At 36.4% G+C, this 20293-nt stretch overlaps 2 protein-coding genes across 2 annotated transcripts; one reads left to right on the top strand and one right to left on the bottom strand.

Annotated features, from left to right (window-relative positions):
- The first annotated feature begins 6540 nt into the window (after positions 1-6540).
- Positions 6541-9179, top strand: LOC108983882 (1-aminocyclopropane-1-carboxylate synthase-like). Its single transcript, XM_018955664.2, has 4 exons — positions 6541-6836; positions 6944-7075; positions 7269-7429; positions 7836-9179. The coding sequence occupies exons 1-4, from the start codon at positions 6666-6668 to the stop codon at positions 8836-8838; spliced, it is 1467 nt and encodes a 488-aa protein (XP_018811209.1). The 5' UTR covers positions 6541-6665; the 3' UTR covers positions 8839-9179.
- Positions 9180-14320: 5141 nt separating this feature from the next.
- On the bottom strand, positions 14321-14803 carry LOC108983873. Its single transcript, XM_018955649.2, has one exon. The coding sequence runs from the start codon at positions 14801-14803 to the stop codon at positions 14321-14323; it is 483 nt and encodes a 160-aa protein (XP_018811194.2).
- Between the last annotated feature and the right edge of the window lie 5490 nt (positions 14804-20293).

Here is a 20293-nt window from a genome sequence, read left to right on the forward strand (position 1 = left end):
AATAAATAAAAGAAAAACAGAAACTTGTGATAATTATATGAGTCATCTTAGCCAATGGCCACCCACATGATTAACAAAAAACAGATGACCATAAAATTGTCTGATCTGGAAGACAAATTTAAATTGGAATCAAACTTTGGTCCGTATTTGACCCGACCTATAGACATCTATGACTACGGCAGGAATGCAGAATCAGAATCTCTTAAGATATTATAAAAATAAATATACAGTAACTTGATATGATACGTTAGATTATATATTTTTTTTTAATTGGTAGAATTTGGCTGATGAATGTGATACGTTACGATGCACATAAATGCAAAATACAATTATAGCCACAGAATTCGGCTGGTAGAATACCTAAACTACAATAAAGGGAAAATGGGTGGGTTGTAGCAAGAATATGCAGGAAGAGGGAAAAACCAGTACCCTTCCATTGTCTTTGCCCTTTGGTAGCATTAATTAAGAACGTGTGGCTGTTGAAGTTTGAACACTTGTTGGACATTCTAATAAATGGACCACGGGTGAAATGATGCCTTTGAATTTTTATGCCTCAACCGACGTTTTTCTTGAACAGAGAATTCCTATTTATTGTCTCATATCAGATTATATGTACATAAATCATAAATAAATAAAAATAATCATTTAAACCCACGTTAGGAGAATATCAATTGAATGTAATTTTGATAAATTAGAATAAATGGACAAAAAAGGTTATTTGTATATGTTTGTGTCTATTGAATTATCTTTGGGCGGACAATGATCTCCTGAATAGTGTCCTCACATTTGTACAGACAAGTGTAAATACACTTATTTATTTATTTTTTCTTTTCTTTTAATATTTTTTTTAAATATTTTTAAAAAATAAAAAAAAATAATTTTTTAATAATCACTTTCTTAATTATTAAGTAATTTTTTTTTTTTAAAAAACTGATCGATCAATTTTAATTATTAAATAAAACAATAATGAATGTCATATATTAAGTGAGAGACTGCATTTGTTTAGAAAAATACACTCCCTTAGCTCAATAATTTAGTATCAAATTCACGAGTCGATGTAAAAAAAATTTAGTGATAGTAATGATTGGTGTGACATGATTATTTAATATAATTAAATGTGCTGTTACTCAAAGAAGTTCCCAAACGTCCATATCAAACACATATACAATTGATTATTATGTAATTGAAATGTTGTAATACGAAGTTTTCATAAAGGGAAATGAATGCTAAGGAGTTTGGACTCTTGGAGTACTTTCTTTTTTTTTTTTTTTTTTCTAATTTTTTATCAAAGAACTTCGTCTTTCAAAAGTATAGCCAGTACAATTTAAATCCTTACAAACTTGTAAAAAAAATAAATTCTGGACATTCATCTATCCATATATGATCTTGTTCTATACTTGGAGCATTTTTAGGAAGGTCATTTCCTTCTCCTATATATTGCACTTCCCAAACGTTTCTTCCCTTCAGTATTGTTTTGATATCCTCAATAACGTGGCCTCCATACGACAAGTCCTTCTGCTCACTGTTAACGACTTTAACAACTAGCATTCCCTTCAAATGTGACTTTGTTAAAATTCAGATCCATGCACAATTCTACAACATACCATATAGCAACAGTTTCTGCCATGACAGAATCAAGGGCTGGTAATTTTTTGTAACTAGCACAAGCCAATACTTCACCGTTCTCATTTCTCAGAACCACTCCTAACCCCATGTGTTGATTATTGAGAGAAGAATCCCAATTTGCCTTGATGCATCCTTGTGTAGGCTTTTTTCACAGTCAACTGCCTTTACTACTCAAATTACCTTCATTTCTTGATGCAGTTTCTGCAACTATATCTTGTAAAAATCTTCAATCACTGCCTTTGCTGCTCTCATCATTGAATCAGGGCCTTTAAACTTGTTTTAAAAAATAAATAAGTTCCTTCTTTGCCACAATGATCTCATCAGCACTGCTACTAACTCTAGCTCCTCTAACTCAAGCTTGTTCATTAACTTCTTCCAGAAATCTAGGAAATAATCTTCATCGTTGGACTATTTTTTAATGGATCGAAAAGAACCTGCCCAAAAATCCTTTGCTGCAGGACACTGCCACATCACATGCATTACTGTCTCCACTGCACTTCTACATATTGGACAAGATTCATTCTCTACAACTTTTCTTCTCTACGGGTTCTTTTTTGTAGCAAGAGCATCGTTCCCCAGCTTCCATAGAAAGGATTTGACCACCCTTGGTACCCTGAGGCCCCAAATATTTTTCCATATCAAGTCTCTTTTAATCTCCCTAGAACATTCCCCCTTCTAAGTTATTTTCCTCTCTTGTTCCATATAATATGCACTTTTTACAGTGAGTATATCTCTGCTAGAAGGCCCCCATATCATCTTATCTTCTGAGCCAAGCTTACTCACAGGAAGGTTGCAAATTTGATCAGCTTCCTCATTCACAAAAATCTCCCTTACCTGCTCCTCATTCCATCCATACCCACACTGGTCTAGTAGCTCACATACCCTTGGATTTTTGTCCAAAACTCTAACAGGAGATTGAATTTTAAAGGAGGAAGGGGAATTGAGCCACTTATGACCCCAAACTTCAATGCTTTTGCCATTCCCTACTCTCCATCTTAATCCTTCTTTCAATAACTTTAAAGACCCCCATATGCTCCTCCATATAAGAGAAGGATTAGAACCCAATTTTGCATCCAACAAATGCTTAACCTTAAAATACTTTTCTCTGAAAATTGTTGATGCTAAGGAAAATGGTTTCTGTAAAAACCTCCGAGCCTGTATGGCCAGAAGAGCTGAATTGAAACTATTAAGGTCTCTAAATCCCATTCCTCCCTTAAGCTTTTGTTTCCCCATTCTTTCCCAGCTCTGCCACTAGATTTTCTTCTCTCTTTCTGCACTACCCCACCAAAACTTTGAAAACATACTATTTATCTCAGTACATAAAGTCTTTGGGAGTTTAAATACACTCATCGTGTATATAGGTACTGCTTGTAAAACTGCTTTTATCAATATCTCTCTTTCTGCAATAGATAATAATTTATTTTTCCAGTAACTATTTTTTTGCCAAATTCTGTCCTTTATACACTTGAAAGTGTTATATCTTGATCTTCTCACAACAGATGGAAGACCAAGATATTTCTCATAGTTGCCACATGCCACAGATCCCCAATCTCTCAAGATCATATCTCTATCTATTGTCTTTGTATTTGAACTAAAGAAAATTGAAGTTTTTTCTTTGTTCAAAAATTGGCCTGAGGCTCTTTCATAGACCTTTAGCACCTCCATTAGCTTCATCCATTCCTCACATTTGGTCCTCTCAAACAAAACACAATCATCTGCAAAAAGTAGATGATTTATCTTGACACCCTATCTTGCCATAGTTACTTTTTTAGTCAAACCCCTTTCATCAGAGAGGTTAAGAAGAGCACTTAAGCCTTCTGCACATATGATAAAAAGGTAAGGGGAAATAGGTTCCCCTTGCCTAAGGCTCCTTGTTGGCTTGAATTTTCTTCTAGGTCTACCATTTATAAGGACTAAGTAAGACACAGTTGAGACACAACTCATAATCAACCTACACCATTTTTCACAAAAACCCACTTGCTTCATCATGGCCTCAAGAAAGCACCACTCAATTCTGTCATATGCTTTTGACATATCCAACTTAATGGCCATTGAACCAACCTTTCCTTTATGCCTAGTCTTCATAGCATGAAGGGCCTCATATGCAACCATGATGTTGTCAGAAATCAATCTACCTGGAAGGAAAGCACTCTGAGAAGGAGATATTATCACTTTTAAAAATTTCTTTAGTCTGTTAGCAATAGCTTTTGAGGCAATCTTGTATGCCACATTGCACAGGCTGATGGGCCTGTACTCACTCATCACAGTGAGATTTTTAACTTTAGGGATGAGGGCAATATGGGTATAATTCATTCATCTCCTCAGTCACTCTAGGCTTCATTGCTTTTAAACAATCAAAAAGGTTTTCCTGTGTTGGGCAAGTCGACAGAAATAGATTCTTGAAGTACTCATTAAAGTTCCATTCTATATCATCCATGTTGGACAACAACCTTCCATTCTCATTATGGATCTGAGTAATCATATTCTTTCTCTTTCTTTGACTAGTACAAGCTTGAAAATACTTTGTATTCCTATCTCCATGCTTATACCAATTCCTTTTGGCTCTCTGCTTCCACTTTAAATCCTCTTTATCCAGCAAACATTCCAGCTCCTTTTGAACCTCTCTAATTTCCTTTATATTGTGACTGCCTTCATCTTTCTGTAAATTCTTTAAAACCTCAATTTTTGTAGTGAGTTCTTGATTCAAATTCCTTCTTAGTGCTCTATTCCACCTCTTCAAGCCATCAATACAGCTTCTTATTGACCCTTTTAGTATCTCAAAAGGTCCCCTCCCCTTTGTTGGTTGCTGCCATCCTTCCTTAACCACCTTCTCACATTCTGTTTCTGAGGCCCACCATACTTCATACTTGAAAATTCTATGGCTCTGAGAAAAGGACTTGTTTATTTGAGAGAAGCTTAGTAAAACAAGTATGTGATTAGAACTTCTAGCCACTAAAATTTATACATTGATTTCCTTCTGTGCTTCAATCCACCTCTTACTGTTGGTGCAAAGGGGTTGCAACACAATAGATAGTGAGAGGAAAGTTTGCTTCAAGGCGTATTACAATGTCGCTTTCCTTAAGACAATATTTGCCCCCACCAATAACGATATGCACACGGGTTACAAGCGAATTTGTCTCCAAGATACAATGAAGCCCAGAACAAGTATGTTTGTCTAACTGCGTTATGCATATATGAAATTAGACCCTGAATACCCTCAGATTTTGCTATTTAACCAAGAAATTAGAAATATGTTCTTTTGAGAATAAACAGATTCTAACAAGTTTTGAAGAAGTGAAAATTTTGGAAGAGAGAGAATTCGAAATTAAATTCTGGGATACTCAAATGGCAGGCCAATGGGTCTATTTATAGATGACCAAAGGTTGTGAACGAAAAGTAATTACTTTTCATATTTGTGAAAATTGTTCGGAATAGGTATATATATTGTGTTTGTTGCCATATGACACATCAATTGGACTTGGTCCAATGGTCACCTCGTTTATGTTCCAACTGGTTGGCGCTGCTTCGAGTCACACGGGACACGCTTTGGGAATTTAAAATTTTCTTTCCCATGCGTTGCAGCGCCTCGCACATGGAGTGATGCGTTGTTACGCCTCGTGCACGCCTGCATGCAAAGTGTTGCACTCTTGAGCCCATTCGTTGCAGTGCTTCATGCATGCACGCCTTAGTGCTGGCCGCATGCCTCTTGAAGATGCCTCTTCATAAATCAACAAAAATCATTCCTTTGAAAGAGATGTGGATCGAACCCAATCCCATGAGTTAAATTGGAGAAGTCTCAATATCACTAAACCAGTTAAAATCAGATGCAAACAAACACAAAATTGTATAATTCTCATAAACTTTTCATAACTTTTCTTTTTAAAATAATTTACAATTTCTAAAATTAACTCAAAAATATTATTAATAAATATAATATATAATTAATTATTTTAAAAATATTTTCAACGCTTACTCGGAGTACTTCAACCGCGGTCTTCCCTGTGTTGTGTTCGTGTTCTTTCTAGGCAATGACTATGACTCGCCGGTGTTTGTCGACTGTCACTGCTTTCGTCTGCTCTGTTATGGGACCTACGTTGACGTCTTGGCTTGCGCGTTTTATGGTCTTCAATTAATAGTGCAATTTTGCAACAGGAAATTTATAAGTCTAAGGTTTACTTATTACTTTCTATTTTATTTTTAAGAAATATATCCATTTTTTGTCCAATTAAAAAAAAGGGCTATAAAAATATCCTAAATGATACATGCTCTTATGTAGATTATATACTATATTTGAAACAAAAAATAATATACTTAATTCTATTAATAATTTTCATCTAAGAGTCTTTAGTAAATCTAACTTTTTTTATAAGTAAAAAAAAAATTATTAATCCACATAATTAGACAGAATCAAATACACAGGAAATATACCCAAAAAAAAAAATCTAATTACGGAAGTGAATCTAACGTTTTTCATATAAAGAACTCTTGATGTCCTTTTACATTCCAATGAAATTTATGAGGAACAATATCAAGATGTTAATTCAAAGTTCAATGTTCTTTTAAGACTTTATTTTTGTACAGAATATTTATTTTATGGCTGATGAGTGTCAAAGCCGCACACCTATTAGGCAATTCTCACTGAATTTTCAAACATATTTATTGCTGGAAAAATATATGCATCTGACCCACACCGGCACACACTCAATCTATTGAGTGTAAAAAACAAAAAAAAAAAAAATAATGTGAAGTATGTGCCGGTGTGGGGAAGATGCATAGCATTTCCTTGTGAGTTGTGAGTTGTGACTTTCACGGAACCTTCTTTGACGTAGTAGACAAGTTTTCTTCTTTCTACGAACAAGACTCCTCGGACTGCTACCCCTCATAAATAGGACATTCGACATTTCCTAACTCGAATACTTGAGTTTATCTACAGCTGTCTGCTGCCCAACTTTCTGACGCGAGAGAAAACGTACGACTGTCTACTGTGTTTTGCACATCAGAATCTTGGTAGATTTCTTGCTGCATCCCACGAAGAAAGAATGGGTTTTGTAGACAGGAGTCAAGAGAACTTGTTATCTAAGATGGCAACTGGCAATGGGCATGGTGAAAATTCTCCATACTTTGATGGATGGAAGGCGTATGAGAATGATCCATTTCACGCTAGCGAGAATCCTCGTGGGGTAATCCATATGGGTCTTGCAGAAAATCAGGTAGGAATGCTTATTACTTCGTTGTCGTTCACTTTCTGTGACTAATCTGAAGCACAATCTGAGAGACTCAGTCATGGACTAATGGTGGTTATGTGTTGAATGTGCAGCTTTGTTTTGATTTGATTCAAGACTGGATTAAGAAGAACCCAAAAGCCTCCATCTGCACGCCCGACGGCGTAGATGCCTTCAGAGATATAGCTATCTTCCAGGATTATCATGGCTTGCCAGAGTTCAGAAATGTATGGAACATACATACCTCATAGCTCTTCGTGTTCTATTCATTTGATCTCTCAGCTCTCTCTCTCTCTCTCTCTCTCTCTCACACACACACACACACAAAGTAAAAGAATCTGTCTGTCAATATTATTAGATGAAATGATTAAGATTCTTACTCTTTGCATATTAACAAGATAGATAATTGCAATTCCACAGGCTGTTGCCAAGTTTATGGCGAAAGTAAGAGGAAATAGAGTCAGATTCGACCCTGACCGCATTGTTATGAGCGGAGGCGCAACAGGGGCTCATGAGACGATGGCCTTTTGTTTGGCTAACCCTGGGGAAGCATTCCTTGTACCTACTCCTTATTATCCAGGGTAAGATAGAAGACTTTCATTTCAATTTTCTACGTCTTTAATGCTTTGTACTTTTTTTAATTTTTTTTTCTCATGAAAGTCAAGAAATAAATAATGCAATAATTCAAGTTTGGTGCATGATTAGCTGCTAATTTGACTTGGTTTTTGAGGCACATATATTGACCGTCGATCTTTGCTGTCTCTCACACCCACCTACACTAGAGAGACAGAGAGATTGACCATTACATCTACTTTGATTAATCGTATATAGATTAATTTAAACAGATAAATGGAACCAAACATCATTCTTGTTTCGCTAGTATTCATAGATATGTGAAAGACCTCTAGCAACATACAGAACATTATTTATCTCGAAAATTAATCTTTGAGTGCAGGATATTCTAATAAATTTTGCTTTATAATGCAGTTTTGATCGTGATTTGAGATGGAGAACAGGAGTACAACTTCTCCCAGTAGTCTGTGAAAGCTCTAATAACTTCAAGGTGACAAGAAAAGCTTTGGAAGCCGCCTATGAGAGAGCTCAAGAGGCCAACATCAGAGTAAAGGGCTTGCTTATTACCAATCCCTCAAATCCACTAGGCACCATCTTGGACAGAGAGACGCTAAGGAGTATAGTGAGTTTCATCAATGAAAAGAACATCCACTTGGTCTGTGACGAAATATATGCGGCCACTGTCTTCAGTGAGCCTGGTTTCGTCAGCATATCTGAGATAATGGAGGAAGAAATCACTTGCAACCGTGACCTCATCCACATTGTTTATAGTCTTTCAAAGGACATGGGGTTCCCTGGCTTTAGAGTTGGCATTATCTATTCGTACAACGATGCGGTAGTAAATTGCAGTCGTAAAATGTCCAGTTTTGGACTAGTTTCGTCACAAACCCAACATCTAATTGCATCAATGCTATCGGATGACGAGTTTGTCGACAGGTTTATTGCAGAGAGTGCTAAGAGGTTGGGGATAAGGCATGAGGTCTTCACTCAGGGACTCGATCAGGTAGGCATTGGTTATTTAAAGAGCAACGCTGGCCTATTTCTTTGGATGGATTTGCATCACCTCCTCAAAGAGAAGACATTTGAAGCAGAGATGAAACTGTGGCGAGTGATAATAAATGAAGTTAAGCTCAATGTTTCTCCTGGTTCTTCTTTCCATTGCTCAGAGCCAGGGTGGTTCAGAGTTTGCTTTGCTAATATGGATGACAGCACCATGGAGTTGGCTTTAACAAGAATCATAACTTTTGCCCGCCAAAGCGAGGAGCTCAGAATTCAACGGAAAAGACAGTGTTGGGCAAGCAACCGCCCAAGACTAAGCTTCTCAAAACGAAGAATGGATGATATAATGACGACACAATCCCTGTTGTCTCCTCACTCCCCTATACCTCAATCACCCCTTGTTCGAGCTAGGACTTAGATTGTGAATTACCGCCATTTTTATGCAACGTAGAGGCAGACGCATTCTTTAAATTCTTTATTCTATTTAGGTGAAAATGATTTCTCCTTTGTAAAAGGGTAGTTGATCCATTAGTTTAGTCCTGAGAAAATAACATATATAGTGGCTACTCTGCCACGGGGTTAACTCAGTTCATCCACCCCTTCTTTTTCCTTCTTGAGAGCATTTTTTCTTTCTATTTCACATACCAAATGGTGTTGAAAAAAGTTATGTAGTTTGCAAGAAATTACCTTGCAAGCACACATTTGATTTCTGTACTTTTCGAATGAGATTATAAAGATTCTTGAGTTTTGATTACAAAATTTATCATCATGCGGATTTGTACTTTCTGTGAGACGAGTTGGGTCGTAATGGTGTTCATCAATATTCAGGAAAAAAGAGAGAAGAAAGAAAACAGAGAACAGAAATGAAACCTCAAACCAGGAACTTCATATACTGATTTCTTCCAGTTGTTGCACTGCTAGCTACTCTTGATCTATAAAAACAATAAAGGAACCATCATCTATCCATCACACGGCAGAAGAAAAAAAACCATGAGAGCTGTGAAGCTCCCAAAGTAAAGTCGTGCAATGCACAATGCTTTACAACATCAATAAGACAAACAATCATGCGGTACGCCTCTGGATAAGTTCAAAAATCTCTCAAAGATAAAGCCACTGCAAAAATGCAGCAGAACTACCTACATTTCCATACCCATAAAACATATTCATGGACTAGGACTAACTAAAGAAATCGGCCTTTACCGGGAAAAGAAGGGGCCCTTTTTTTTTTTTCAACCTTTTGGTTTTCGAATGAATTTTGTCGACCACCCATAAAATTTGCGCATGAAGCCAGCACTTCACAAATTTTCCTATCTCATTGCAAAACCACCAGCAACATCATTGGCTTGTCTATATGATAGTCCATGCATGCAATCATCAAAGCAAAGAACAAAATCAAATTTCTCTCATCAACATTTAGAGATGCCAAGGACCACTGCCAGGATTATAATTAGTTGGGCTTCTAGCAGCCACTTGAGAGTCTATAGTTACAACAAGAAGCATTTATTTCTTTATTGTCCCGTTTGCACGACGATTCAAACCAAGATTCAACAATTTATAGTAAGTTATTTAAAAAAATATATATAGTAAGTTTGAATAGGGTATTTCACTAATAATAAAAGAAACTATTCAATGCAAGTTGAATATGTAAAACCATGTACAAATGTGTTTTTATGAAGGGCCATTCTACGGAGACCGAAACCTTTCGGTCTCCGTAAGAAATGGTGTATTTTTTCAGTTTTTTCGATAGATCTCTCGAAAAAAATGCAGATTCAGTGCATTTCTTCGATAGATCTCTCGGTCTACCTAACACTTTTCTTTCACGAATTCATTGATTATAAAGAATATGAATGCAAATAGTTCAATAAGATATAGCTGGTTACTGTTATATATACAATATTGTCTTTATTATGCCAGATCATACTAAAGGGACGGTATGAATGAATGTAATTATGATTCTTTTAGTATGAATAGTACAAGGCTTTATCCAAGTAAATTACCAAAAATAGAAAAGGAAACTAACGGGGGAAACTAATCCTAGAGATTGACTACATATACACATACTTGAATGGTGAATATTACACAGTAATTACAAAATAAATGAAGGATTGTTTCCATATATTTGTAGCCAAGAATCAATGAGAGAAATGTGGCTTAACATGAGAAGCAATGGACGATGTTGACTTATTATTCCCTCACAAGATTGACTAGCCTTTTAGGACACCAATCTTGGTCAGATGAGTAAGAAAGTGAAGACGAGGCAACGACTTAGTAAGAGAATCAGCATGTTGGTTAGAAGTTTGAACATGAGAAACATGTAGGCGACCTGTAACAACTTGATCCCGAACAAAATAGAAGTCGATAGCGATGTGCTTCATACGAGAATGAAAGACTGGGTTGGCACAAACATACGTAGCATTCACGTTGTCACAATAGATGACCGGAGCAGGGGAGATAGGCACATGCAGCTCTTGAAGAAGATTCATTACCCAATTGACTTCAGATGCATTAAAAGCAATGGCCCAGTATCTTGCCTCAGTGGAAGAGCGAGCAACAATATTTTGCTTTTTAGAATTCCAAGAGATGGGATTTGCGCCAAAAAAAAACCAACAGAGAGGTTGAAGTTCGATCATTAGGATCACCTGCTCAATCGGCATCTGCAAATGCATGAAGGGTCCGAGGAGAGTTCTTGAAAAGCATTATGCCATAATCAAGAGTCTCAACGAAATAACAAAGCAATCGTTTAACTCCGGACTACGTGGAAGGACAATGTATGAATTGAGATAGCTTGTTGATGGCAAAGGAAACATCAGGACAAGTCAAGGAGACATATTGTAAGGACCCAAGAGTTTGGCGATACAAGGTAGCATCAGTTGATGGAGAACCATTAAACAATTTGAAAGCTTCAGTAGTAGCAAGTGGTGTAGAAACAGGCTTGGCATCATCCATGATAACATGATGCAAGAGGTCTCTTATATATTTGCTCTAAGATAAAAACAAACCATTAGAGGTAAAGTGAGCTTCAACCCCAAGAAAATATGAAAGATTACCAAGATCCTTTAGAGAGAATCCACGGGCAAGAATAGTGATAAAGGCAGTCACATAAGCAGCAGAGGATCTAGTGAAGATGATGTCATCAACATAAACCAATAGATAAAGAACCAAAGTGGGAGAGTGGAGCATAAACAAGGAGGTATCCGAATAAGAGTTGGTGAAGCCTTCGGAAATTAGAAATTACGAAGTTCGTGGTACCAAGGATAAGGGGCTTGCCAAAGCCCATATATAGCCTTTCGTACACTACAGACATGATTGGGAAGGTCGGGGTGGGTGAAGCCAGGGGCTGGTCCACGAATACTTCATTAGATAAAGGGCCCTGTAAGAATGCATTATTCACGTCAAGTTGGCAAAGAGGCCAACTGTTAGTCATAGCAAGAGCAAGTAATAACCGAACAGTTGCAAGCTTGACAACAAGGCTGTAGGTTTCAAAAAAATCAACCCCAGTTCGTTGATGAAAACCTTTAGCCACTAAGAGAGCTTTATAACGATCTATTGACCCATCAAGATTCCTCTTAATCCTATAAACTCACTTGCACCCAATAACATTTTGTGTAGGGGTTCATGGAACGAGAGACCATGTTTGATTAGAAAGTAAGGCATTGTATTCATCACTTATGGCTTGACGCCATACATGACGTTGCTAGGCCTATTTGAAGGTTGAGTGTTCAGTGTTTGGAGAGACGATGGTGGTGTGAAGATCAAGTAGGCGTTTTGGCTTTGTAATGTTATTACGTAACCTGGTGTTATAAAGGTGAGGTTTAGCTATGATGGGAGAAGGAGAGGATATAGGAGATGAGACACTTACTTGTGAAGGATTGGATGAATCCCTAGATGGAGGCGTGGAGGAGGAGCCCAAGGATGAGGTATCCTGGTTTATAGAGTCAGACCTGTGAGAAGAAGATTCACCACGCGAATTAGAATGATGGCTATAAAGGGGAGAAGACACGTTCTCGGCTTGAAGAGTATAAGAGATAGGCATATTGGAGATATTTTGAGCACTCAAAATTAAGGGTGAAGAATTAGGAGTGATATCAAAAGAAGATACATGAGTGGAAAATTGGAAGGTTCATGAGTTGGTTTGGATAACCAAATGTCTGAGGAAGGCAAGATGAAGGGCGACTCAATATGGGAAGTTTTATTATGGAAAAGGAAGATATTTTCCACAAAAACCAAATGTCTAGAGGTGAAGAGTTTATTAGTGGAAGGATAAATGTAGAGATATGCATGATGTATAATTGAGTTGCCAGCAAATACACAGGGACGAGATTGTGGTTCGAGTTTGTGAGAGGAGTAGGGTCTTAACCATGGGTAGCAAAGACAACCAAATATTTTTAAGGATAAATATTTGGGTGACTGCTTAAAGAGATGAAAGAAATGAGATTTGTTACTTGTGACCAGAGATGGCATTTGATTGATGAGACAAATTGCAACTTGAAATGCTATGGACCAATATTTGAGCGAATAGAAGCATGATGAAGCAAAGTAAGAGCAATTTCAATAACATGACGATGTTCACGCTTAGCTGTGCCAACATGTTCAGGAGTATGAGAAGGAGATTTGAGATGTTGAATTCCAACTCGAGAAAGAAAATGACCAAGACTAGTGGCTTTGCCACTTCCATCTGTATAAATAGTTTGAATCGTTGTAGAAAAATGATGTTCAACAAGAGATTTAAACCGTTCAAACATTGAAGTAACATTAAATTTATTTTTGATTGGATAAAGCCATGTGTATTTTGTAAAGTAATCCACAGAGATAACGTAATAGCAAAAATTATCAAAAGAAATGAGACGAGTAGATCCCCAAACATCCATAAAAAGAATTTCCAGAGGTCTAGAACAAGTTAACAAATAAATGCCAAACGGAATTTTGTGGCTTTTATTACATAAACATGCGTTGCAAGAATTAGAAAAAAGAGCTAGACTTATATAAAGGTAGTTTATGAGAAGCAATAATTTGATGGAGGATTTTGGAGGACGGGTGACCTAACGACTATGCTAAAAGCTAATGGTTGGAGAGGGAGGACTTGACCTAGTTGTCATGAAGGCCGGGTATTGTGGTGAAGAAGATGATTTGGTCACTGAAATTGACCACTCATACACGTTTCCTCTTCTCCAGCCTCACACCAAGATGCCCCTATGGTTAGATCCTTCACAATAAAGAAATCAAGGAAAAATTCAATAGAGGTATTATTGTGAGAATAAAGTTGAGAAACAGAAAGAAGATTCTTCTTGATGTTAGGTGTACACAAAACATTATTAAGTTTGAAAGTGGAATCACAAGATTTAAGAGTAGTAAATCCTATATGAGTAATAGGGATGCTATTACCATCTCCAACTATAATATCTTCATTACCACCATACTCAGAGTGAATATAGAGGTTTTGCAAATCAGAGGTGATGTGATGAGAGGCCCCGGAGTCAACTATCCAACCCGACTGATTACCTGGAGTCTCATGAGTTGTGAAGTTGGCTTGCGACCAGGTGGAAGGTGAGGGACATGATTGGCATACTTTGGCAACATGACTAAGCTTATCACATAATTGACAAACAACTCAAGGTTGATTCTCGTTGAAAGTAGGCCCCAATTCTAATTTGACTAGTTGGACAAGAATCCTGACTGCATGAGTTGTTAGAATAATTTTGTTTTCCATGGTTTTCATAAGAATTCTGTTGGAATTGATTATCGTTGTTCCCATGGTAGCCATTTTTGTTTCCTCCATATTGTGACTGTTTTTTAAAGATATCGGAGTTGTCGTTTTTGCTCTTCTTGTTGTATTGCTTATGTGAATATTGAGCAGTAATGGAGGAGTCTTCTTTTATTGATTTTGAGTGCCTAAGACTAGTTTAATAGTCTAGAAGCTTTTCGACAAATTCTTCAAAGAAGATGAGTGACTCTCTTGCACGTAAGGCAGCTTTAAGCTCTTTGTAGCCATTGATGAGACCATTGAGCGTATAAACTACGATTTCTCCATCACTCAAATCATGCCCAATCATAGCAAGGTCACCAATAATAGTTTTAACGGATTGCATAAACTTAGAAATGTTTTTTCCTTCTTGATTAACCTTGGTGAGAGAGTTGATGAGACCAACCATTCGAGTATTGGATTTGTTGGCGTAGGTAGTTTTGAGTTTGTGCCAAGCCTCCTGAACGTTTTTACACCGAGACACAATCGACCCTACTAGTCCAGTGACATCCATTTGGATGGCAATGAGCAGTAGTCGATCTTGATAGATCCAAGCTTTATATTCTAGATCATCGGCTGGTGGGCACAAATGAGTTCCATCAATGAATCCCATGAGATCATACCTAAGGAGAAGGTTTGTCATCTACAAGCTCTATATCGAATAGTTTCCTCCTTTGGACAATTTTTTAGGAATAAATGTGGTTGTGTTGATCGAGACAACTTGAGAAGGGGAAGGAGGTGACAGAGAAAAATTTACACTGCTGGACATAACCGTGACTTCGCTTGGTTCAATCTTGGCCGAAGAATGAAACGAGATGAAGAAATAGACAGTAACAATGAATGTAATTATGATTATTTTATTCTTAATAGTACAAGGCTTTATACAAATAAATTATCGAAAATAGAAAAGGAAACTAATGGGGAAATTAATCCTAGAGATTGACTAAATATACACATACTTGAATGGTAAATATTACACAGTAACTACAAAATAAATAAAAGATTGTTTCCATATATTAGTAACCAAGAATCAATGAGAGAATTGTGGCTTAACATGCTGAGCAATGGACAATGTTGACTTATCATTTCCCCACAAGATTGACTAGCCATTTAGGACACCAACCTTGGTGAATGTTCGTTATCGTCAAGATGTCCCATAGAGATTAGATTTTTCTTTAGCTTAGGAACATGTCTAACTTGCTATAGAGTCCATATGTTCCTATTTGGGAGTATAATGTGCATATCTCCCACCCATACTGCATCGAGTGCTTCACCAACAACTATTTACATCTTACCATAATCACACGTAGTTTTCATAACCTCTCAATGTGAAGTGGTATGAAACGAAGCCCCTGAATTCAACACCTAATCATCAACTGTACTGTGTACTGCCAAAGATAAAACATCATGTATTTCTTCAGTCACCACGTTTGTAGCGTCATCCTTAGTTTTCTATAGATTCAGGCAGTCTATTGCCTAGATCTCGACTTGCTCATGCTCTTATTTCTGTACTTTCACCTGCCATGTCCCTTGACCCGATTGTCAACATCTAGGACAAAACCTGAACTCAAGAACTCGTCAGAATCTCTTCTATGCACCTCCTCTGTATGGATCAGATTCTGAATGTCGTTGTACTTCAACTTCATCTTACATGCATAATTACTCAGCCATTCTCATGGCCTTCTAACGATTTTGACAATGATGCTAATAGGATCAATGCTCGAATCTCATAATCAAACTCAATTTCAACCGACGATGATTGATTTGTGATAATGTTGAAATCATTCAAGTATTGGACAACCGACGTACATTTTCCATCTTGAGGTTGGATAGCTTCTTCATCATATGCACATTGTTATTCGCTGACGACTTTTCATACATAGTAAACAAAATCGCTATGAGATTCGTTGTAGTTCTCTTCTTAATAATGTTGTATGCCACTGATCTTGACAGGATCAGCCAAATAAATCTTAGGACCTGTCGATCTAACAAGTCCCAATCTGTATCGTCCATGCTATCCGGCTTCTTTCCCAATAGAGGAAGATGGAGCCTCTTTCTATTGAGATAATCTTTGATTTGCATCCTCCAATACCTAAAGTTTGTGTCGTTGAACTTCATGATCCCAACCTTCACTTCTGCGAAAAACACCCCCAAGAACACACCAACGATGCAACAAGTACCAAACAACGAGAAAATAAATAATAAGCAATCACACGACACTAAATATACATGGTTCGAAAAAGTGCCTACATTCATGGAGTTGCAAGGGATTTTATTCAATGGGAAGATGAAGTACACATTGAGTTACAAGAGTTCCTCTCTCCTCACAATCACTACTCTCTCTAGGGCCTCTCCTCTAAAAAAAAAAAAACCATTATGTATTCCTCCGTATGCCAACTTTTAAACTTTTGGATTATTCGTTCAAGCGGAATGTCGAGCGTGTCCCGAGTGAGCTTTTCGTCTGATGTTTGCTTGAGCAGTCTATCGCATGAGTCTCGAGTGAACTCTTTGCCTGAGATTCGCTTGAGCTCTCTATCAAGCGCACTGTGAGCGAACTCTATGTCCAACATTTACTCGAGTAGTTTGTCAAGCAAACTGTCTGTCTACAGTTTGCTCAAGAGTAGTACGCCATCGGAGGGTAAAATGGTGTAGGAAATGTGTGGTCTTCTCGTGTGTCCAATGATGCAAGCTCAAAGAGCAAATAAACTTACCATTAAGGGTGTGCATTCGGACCGGATTTTTTTTCGGTCCAGTTAAAAATCCAGAAATCCGAATGATCCGAGCAGATAACCCCCCGGATTCAATCCTGGAGGATATAAAATTATTATATCCGCCCGGATCGGTTACGGATCAGGTATTTAACCGGTATTATCCGTAACCGGCTTTTACGAATTGGCTGAAGCAAAGGTGCCTGGGTTACTAACCCAAGAGGCCAAGATAATAAGTTAACCCGTAGGTTTCCTCTTCCCCAAAACAAAAGTAAAAAAGTAATCACCTTTTCATTTCCTCTCTCTCAGACTCACTTCTCGATTTACTCTCTCTCTCTCTCTCACATTCATTCTGCTTTGTTTACTTTCTTAGCTTGAAATTGCAGCAAACTCACAATCCTTGTCTCTCTCGTAGGGTTTGTACATGCTTGATCATCTAAAGCCCCCATCTACATCTATTTCTCCGTGAGCTCTCTCTCTCTCTCTCTCTCTAAGCTTGTATTTGTAGATTTGTAGATTTTAAATTCTGTGTTCATAGATCTTCTTTTTGGGTTTTCTTATTTTTAAAATCTTCTAACAAAAACGTGTTTATAGAACTACATGCTCGCAACACTATAAATTTTGTAAAACTGTGAGTACTTTTTTGCTTTTGAAAAATAATATTCAGATGCTTTCTCGGTTTGTATATCACTTTCTTCTCTCGTTGGTTGTTTACCACTTTGGCTAGATATATTTCTGTGTTTTTAGATTTGAGTTTCTGTGTTTGTAGATCTAAGTTTCTGGGTTTGTAGATTTGAGTTCCTATACTTGTAGATCTAAGTTTCTGTTGGTATAGTACTCGTATTTGTTCAATCTCAAATCTATCGACTTATCTACTAAAAATATTTTTTGTTGTTTATTTGCAAATTTTGTAACCTAGAACGAGAAGACAAGATCTGATTTTGCAAATTTATATATATATATATATATATATATATAAACTCAAAACCCCACTTTTTTACTTGCTCTATTTTCACTACCACCTCCAAACCAACCCCACATTCTAATCCAAAACTGATTTTGACCTGACAAGAAAATGGCTGAAAACACCCAAATCACAAACAATAAGGAAGACCCAAAAGCACCCAAAAGCCTATTCTTGCTATTCCCCAAGTTTAAGCTCTAACTCCCTTTGTGTTTGGCTGCTGGGAGAGTTTGAATGTTAAGGCTTTGAAATTGTTTCTGTTTTGACCAAACCATTGGATGCTGTTATTTTGCTCGGTTGAGTAACATTTTAAGATTGGGGTTGGAAAACGTTTGCGTGATATTTATGATTTTACGCTTTACTTGTTCTGAGAGCGGACCTTCCTTAATGTTGATTTGCCACCTCTGTTGAATGTTAAGAGTTTTTATGGAAAATTATTCCTTCTAAAAATAAATTTTACATGTAAATTCTCCCCTAATCACAAAATTGTCTTTTGTATCAACTCATATTTGATTTATTTAATTTGCAGAAATAGTTTTGTCAGATGCTTGGAACAAGGAGCAAAGGAGACTTCTTCCTGAAACCAATTCGATTATCTAATGTCAATAAGCTTAAATCCCATTTGTAAAGTGTAAATCTAAGAGTTCCTTATAAAATTGATGTTTTGCATTGTGATGTAAACGATGTAATATGTAGTATTGTGTGTAGATGTCTCTTATTATTTATTTTATTTTATAAAAATTTGAATGGACAAAAAAAAGTTTTAAAATGCCTATAAAAATATTTATTATATAAAAAAAATAAACATGAAAGCAATATAAAAAAGAGTCTTTTAACAAGTGTTACAAAAATTTATAAAAAATAAAAAACCGGATATAAAATCCGGTTATCCGGATATCCGGGTCCAAATCCAATACCCGCCCAGATTTTGATCGGATTTATCAGGATGGATATTCAACCGGTTTTAAAAAGTCAGATCCGGATCTTGATGCTCTCGGATATCCAGATCCAGATGCACAGCCGTACTTACCATGGCATTGAACATGAGAATAGGCATGGCTTAACCAAGACTGTGATGGATCTACCAGCTAGTGTTTCTGGGTTTCTTTTATTTTTTATTTTTTTTTAAAGTGATGCAGGAGATATTCATTTTCTATAACAGTTCATCTAAGCAAAGAAGGTACCGACACTAAGACAGTGAAGTTTCTAGACCATTGGGTCTATTAATTCAGGCAATTAAAGTAGACGTCGCATTAGGAATACAGCTCGATTTTTAAGGCCTCATCTACGCTACTGTCTGCTTGTTGACAACTTTTGACTTGGGTTGAGGTTTTGGTGGGTATTAGGTTCTAATCTTGCCAATCAACAAAAAAACAAAATATAAATAATTTAATTTCTTAGTTCAATTAGGTTCTATTCTTTTAAAAAAATATCAGGTTGTGCTGGGATGCAGAAATATAGGAAATGTGAAATCGATTGCTTTCAAAGCTTGGGCCTACCATCACCATATGTTATTAGATGATATTTTTCCGAGTATGATCCTGTCTTTCTATTTTTTTGGTAATAAATAATAATCATGCATAATATTAATAAAAAATAAAAGATATGAAATGAGGAATGAACAATCCCACTCTGTTATTACAAACACCGTACATGTAAAGAAAAAAAAAAAAAGATAAGAAGGCTTTATTTTATTTTATTTTGATTCGAGAAGGAGTCGAACTCAAGACTTTTATTTTAGAAGTGTTGAATGTTATGTCATCAGACCACATGCTTTTAACAAAATAAGAAAGATTTTGATGTCACAGTTACAATGCATTTTTTTTATTTGTATGATCATATATTTAAACATTTTCTGTTCAAGTGTTGACATGCTTGTCTCTTCATTAAATAGACTTGGCATGGATTGGATATAAGTAGTGTTTTATCTTATTTCATTTTATTATTATAATTTTTTTAAATTTTTACATAAAATATAATAAATAATTTAATTTTTTCAAATTTTAAAATAATAATAATATTAAAAAAATAATATTTTATTTAATTTTCAACTTTTATGCCAACTCATTTCATTTTAACTTACTGTTCAAACTATATCTTAGATGCACAAACTTTGCTTGGTCTCCTGGGTTGACTCCAGCAGAGTCAAGTTATGCCCAATGCGGTTTTGTTTCCTGGGAAAGTTATCTTTTCCTTTCTTTCTTTCTTTTTTTTTGTTTTGGGAAAAAATTTCATCTAGAGACTTTCCTTCCCATGTTGCTGGTAGAATTTCTGTTCCACAGACCAATGTTCAAGTCATTGGAGAAGTGTTTTCATGGAAAGTCTTTCTATTTTGTTTTTATTTCTTCCTTCCAGAGAATTTCCATATCGTATAGTCGGGAGTAAAAAAAAAAAGGCTTATTCTGTAACAGTAAGTCTATGATATCTATTCATTTGCAACTTGCAAATAAATATTATTACT

Source organism: Juglans regia, chromosome 2 (genome assembly GCF_001411555.2).
Source record: "Juglans regia cultivar Chandler chromosome 2, Walnut 2.0, whole genome shotgun sequence".
NCBI lineage: Eukaryota > Viridiplantae > Streptophyta > Magnoliopsida > Fagales > Juglandaceae > Juglans > Juglans regia.